Raw genomic sequence first — 4,690 nt, forward strand, 5'->3', positions numbered from 1 at the left:
TCAGTCTCATAACAAATTGTCCAAAACACAGCAATGGTTTGTCATTGTGTCCATAACCCGATCCCCATAATACACACTCTATTGTCTATTGTCTGGACTGGACTGCTTAGTGGGCTGAGTCAATGGGCCAGAGTCTTAGGTATTAAATACAGTCATTCTTGGCCCGAGCTAAAGAATTTGACTATCTGGGGCTACCGTACCGTTTCGTAAATTTCTGACCGCAAAAAATCGCCTAGAAATTTAACGAGGAATTCAAAAAGCGAGAAAGGACACGTCAGACACACTTGATGATTCAACGCTACCATCAACTTTTGTCGTTTTCTGCTTATCTCACAGAAAGGGTGATACGAAGACGTATACGGACATTAGTTAAATAATACGGTATCGTATACCTATGTAGACATACGATTTCTCATAAAGAACCGTCGTATGAGAGAGACTGTCACCATTGTCTGTCATGTAATGAGTAGCTAAGGACATGTTTGTCATCATATAAAAATCCAAGTAATACCAAAAGACTAGTGTCTACCGTATATTTATACGTATTGCTGCAAAATATCATGCGGTGGTTGGCTTACATGCCAAGCCTCTCATGCTCGCTGATTTTGATGCACAACACACATGTGTTGAGGGAAAGAATAGAAAAGAAAAGATGTTGGGGAAAGAGCAGTAGTGCACAAGCCTCATACTTTCTTATCTAGAGTCCGTCACATTTTTGCTCGCATTTGGTAACTCTGATCTCTCTCGCACACCTACCTGAGAAAAAAACACCAGGTTGGGTTTTTTTCCTGCACACCCAAATTCACACAATGTTCAAGAATCTTCCTCTATGGCATTGTTCATTAGATCACCCCATGTGGGTGCTTCAACTCTTTTGATAATCTGGGCCTTCTGGGGATGATCTCGTTTGTTTGATGAGCTTCTTTGGTTCATGGTGGTGTTTTCTGTTGCTTTTTTTTTATCTTGGTGCAAGAACTTGAAACGGTTCATATTTTTATCTTGGTGCTGTTTTTTTCTGAGTTGGTGATCCTGTAATTATCTCTAGTCTTGATTTTTTTTTTGTGGGTTTTGGTGTTTAGGATTTTGCATTCGGTTGTCCTTTTCTTTTGCTTTAGTGATCTGGGTTTAGTTTATCCGATTTTTGGTTTTCTTCTTTTCCCCGTGGTGTGGGTTTTCTTCATTGTTTTTTCTATCTTTTCACTTCTTTAATCTCAGTGTTTGGTTTTTGTTGCAATGTGAGATAGTTGTCTTCTTTCATTTTTTGTGGAGAATTCCAAGATAGTTTTATGTCCTTTCCTTTATTGCCTTTCTAAATGGGATAAAGCTCGTCTTTCATAATAATTTAAAGTCATGCCTCTAGTTTTTTTTTCCCTTTGTTTGGTTTGATCGATCAGATTCCAAGAGAACCTGTTTCTTTTATGACGTGTTTGTTAGAAAAAGATCTTTTGTTCTTGTTGTTGTCTGGGTCTTGCGTAAATTAAGGTTCGTTCCTTTTTCTCCTCTATCTGTATTTGTTTTATGGTGATAATGTGTGTGTTTGTGCAATAATTGCAGTTAGATTGCATAGTGATCCTTTTTGGGTTTTCTTTTTGGTTGATTTGTTCATGAACTAAAAGCTTTTGCTTCTGTTGTATAGAGAAATGGAAAACTACCCTGTTTTTCTTTTTCCCTCTAATGAAATGGGACTTTTGTTTTTCACAAGTTTTGTGCTTGTTCATTCCTCTTCATCCTTTTGTGATGATTTTCTTCTTCAAATAGAACCACCGTCCCAAATCTTGGACTAATTTGCATTTCTGTTAGTCCTATCGCTCCTCATTCTTTTTGTGTAGATGTGCCTTTTGGTTTGCTTGTAACAATGTGCTGATTTTTGTTGGTGGTGGATGCAGGTTTTAAAAAAATCTGAAGTTTTGGGGGTTTAGGACAATGCTGAGGAAGGTTCAGAAAGATCAGAGTAAGGGTGAACTCATGTCTGATTCTTGCTCAAATTTATCACAGAAGCACAAAATTCCTTCCTTTTTCAGCATCCCTGGTTTGTTTGTGGGGCTTAGTGCGAAGGGTGTATCAGACTGTGATTCTGTTAGAAGTCCTACCTCCCCTTTAGACTCTAGGGTCTTCTCTGTTTTTGGAAGCTCATTCTGGTCACAAAGGTCAGACCTTGATGGCCTCCAAAACCAAAGGAAGAGCTGGTCCTCTAAAGGCATAGGCCTTGGAATTGTGGACTCACTCAGTGATGCGAGTGCCCATCAGCCTGAGAATTTTGTGGGGAAATCAGAGAGCAAGAACATACTTTTTGGGTTACAGCTGAGTATCAGTGCCCCTCAATGTAAAGCAAACCAAAATCATTATTTGGATAAGATAGGTTCTTGTGTAACAAGTCCCAAGTCTTTACAAAACTATGTCTTTTCTGCACAAAGTGTGAGAAAATCTTGCCTGGGATGTTCCCAGTTTGCATTGGAACTGAACGCCTCCCCATCCTGGACCGAGAAATCCAACAAATATCGATCGTGTTCATCTGAATCCATCATGGATAGTGCCGGGTTCCTGTTGAGGTCTCCCCAAACTGGCTCCCTCTGTTTTGATTCAGACATGAATATTAGCACTTCTGGATTGGCCTCTCCTCGGTTAAATGAGGGGGTGCACGAGTTTTCTGCTAGTTCTAGCTGCAGTCTTAGTAGTGGTCTTGCTGCTAGAGAGATTGAGCTTTCTGAAGATTATACTTGTGTAATAACTCGTGGCCCAAATCCTAAGATGAAACATATATATGGAGATTGTGTGTTGGAGAATCATGTATTTGAGATTCCTGTTAGTAATAAGCCAGATGGGATGGGAGCGGTGTCATTTGGTTGCAGGTCCTTCCCGGTGGACGATTTCTTGGGCATCTGTTATACCTGCAAAAAGAAATTGGCTGAGGGGGAAGACATCTACATGTACAGGTCTCTCTTTCGATCCATTTTAATTGATCTCAGGGTTCTCTCTTTTGGTTTACATGTTTGCATTGGAACAAATGTCAAGCATTCTCTTATAATACCATCAACACGCTTTTTACATTTCTTACTACATATGAATTGGTTATTTATGTTCTCTTACTTATATGCTTCATATGGTTCTACAGATCTCCATTACCACATTTGTTTGTTTCATATATGAAATGGTTTTAGATTGAAGGTTGATTTCATCTTCTGTCATGGTTGATATTTTGTTTATTTCAGGTTCAATTTTCTTTCTTTGTTATACTGATAAGGAAAAGCGGATAAATACACATGCAATTTACATGGCTCCCTCGGGCATTTCATTTTGCAGACAGTTATCCATTTATTTGTCTGAGTTTTAGAAAATTATGTTTTTCTTATTTTGGCATATCCTTCTATCCTAAGCGATCGGCCTTGGATATGGATCCTATCTTGGGGACTATCCCCTGTTTTGACTATTAAAAAGAAAAATAATTTCTAGTTATTCTTGTCTGCTTTCTCTGCTTGCCATGGATGATTAGATTTTTGCTGACACTGTGAACTGGTTTTCAAATTGACCAAGTTTTTGTGAGGTTGAAGTAATCTGTACATTGGAATTAAATCAACAGTTAATTGTCGTCTTTCAATTCAACTTTGGGTTTTATGTATCATATATTATTTTGAAGTAAAAATACATGTTTAGCGGATCCAGTTATCTAAAATCTCATCTCGATAATAAATTTGGATTCAAAGCCATGTTGGGTTGGGCCCATAGTCACGAATATCAACCACCTTTTTGAAAATGTTGCAATTTGATTCTTCCTTTTAATGAATTGCACGGATCCAATATTTGATCAGATATGCTTCCTTATCTTCTATTCTTCTATCATTTTTCTGAATTTCTGATTGCATTTAGTTCTTTCCCATCAGTTGCATTTATACTGTGTTCCTGATCAAGTTCAAGTTTTACATCTCTCTCTCTCTCTCTCTGGATCAAACAAGAGACTACATTATTCTGAGTTTCTTTCTTTCTGCATTATCGCAGAGGCGAGAAAGCGTTTTGCAGCCCTGATTGCCGTGCGGAAGAGATTATGAATGATGAGGGAATTGAGAAAACCACAATGAGTTCATCTCCTCCTAAATCAGGCTCTTGTGATGATTTTTTTTTCCCAGGCTTGGCAGTAGCAACATAGCATAGAAGAGTATCAGTAGAGTCCAGCGTAATCCTAATATAGTGAAACTTGGAGGTAAAATATTTGATCATCTGTTCACAAAGAGCTGTATATGTTTGTTCCAAGCAGCCACAGATGATCCTTATGTGCATTTTTGTTGTTTATGGATGTGTTTAACAAATGGATAAACATAATTAATGCCTTGATGATGGTATTAGAGAAAGGGTGGTAACTAGCAGGCACTAGGGTTCCTTTGCTTGTCCCTTTTTGGCAGGTGCCCTTTTATGTTGGTATAAGCCCTGACTCCATGTTATTAATGAATATATATATATATATATATGATAGTTCTATACATTGTGATAATCTCTTTTGCTTTTTCCCCACTCTTCTATGCCTGTGGTTGTGGTAAAATTCTCTTATGCTAAAGCAACAAAAGACTGCATTGTTAATCACAAATGGTGGACGAATGAGAAGTGTTTATATATATATATATATATATATATATATATATATACATGTGTGGTAATCTCCTTCGCTTTTTTCCCACTCTTCTATGCTTGTGGTTGTGGT

The 4,690-nt window shown here is 37.8% G+C and overlaps 1 protein-coding gene across 1 annotated transcript; it reads left to right on the forward strand.

Moving 5' to 3' along the window:
- The first annotated feature begins 643 nt into the window (after positions 1–643).
- LOC149830025 (FCS-Like Zinc finger 8-like) lies at positions 644–4,472 on the forward strand. Its single transcript, XM_090015684.1, has 3 exons — positions 644–774; positions 1,887–2,933; positions 3,994–4,472. Exons 2-3 carry the CDS (start codon positions 1,924–1,926, stop codon positions 4,139–4,141), a joined length of 1,158 nt encoding a protein of 385 aa, XP_089871810.1. The 5' UTR covers positions 644–774; positions 1,887–1,923; the 3' UTR covers positions 4,142–4,472.
- Positions 4,473–4,690: the final 218 nt, after the last annotated feature.

The sequence above is a fragment of the Nuphar pumila genome, chromosome 8 (assembly GCF_984573655.1).
Source record: "Nuphar pumila chromosome 8, dmNupPumi1.hap1.1, whole genome shotgun sequence".
Classification (NCBI taxonomy): domain Eukaryota; kingdom Viridiplantae; phylum Streptophyta; class Magnoliopsida; order Nymphaeales; family Nymphaeaceae; genus Nuphar; species Nuphar pumila.

Bases quoted from the DNA above. Each gene is read 5' to 3' on its own strand.
- LOC149830025 (XM_090015684.1), top strand. From the start codon at position 1,924: ATGCTGAGGAAGGTTCAGAAAGATCAGAGTAAGGGTGAACTCATGTCT. The intron at 2,934-3,993 runs GTCTCTCTTTCG...GCATTATCGCAG, and splicing joins GAAGACATCTACATGTACAG to AGGCGAGAAAGCGTTTTGCA.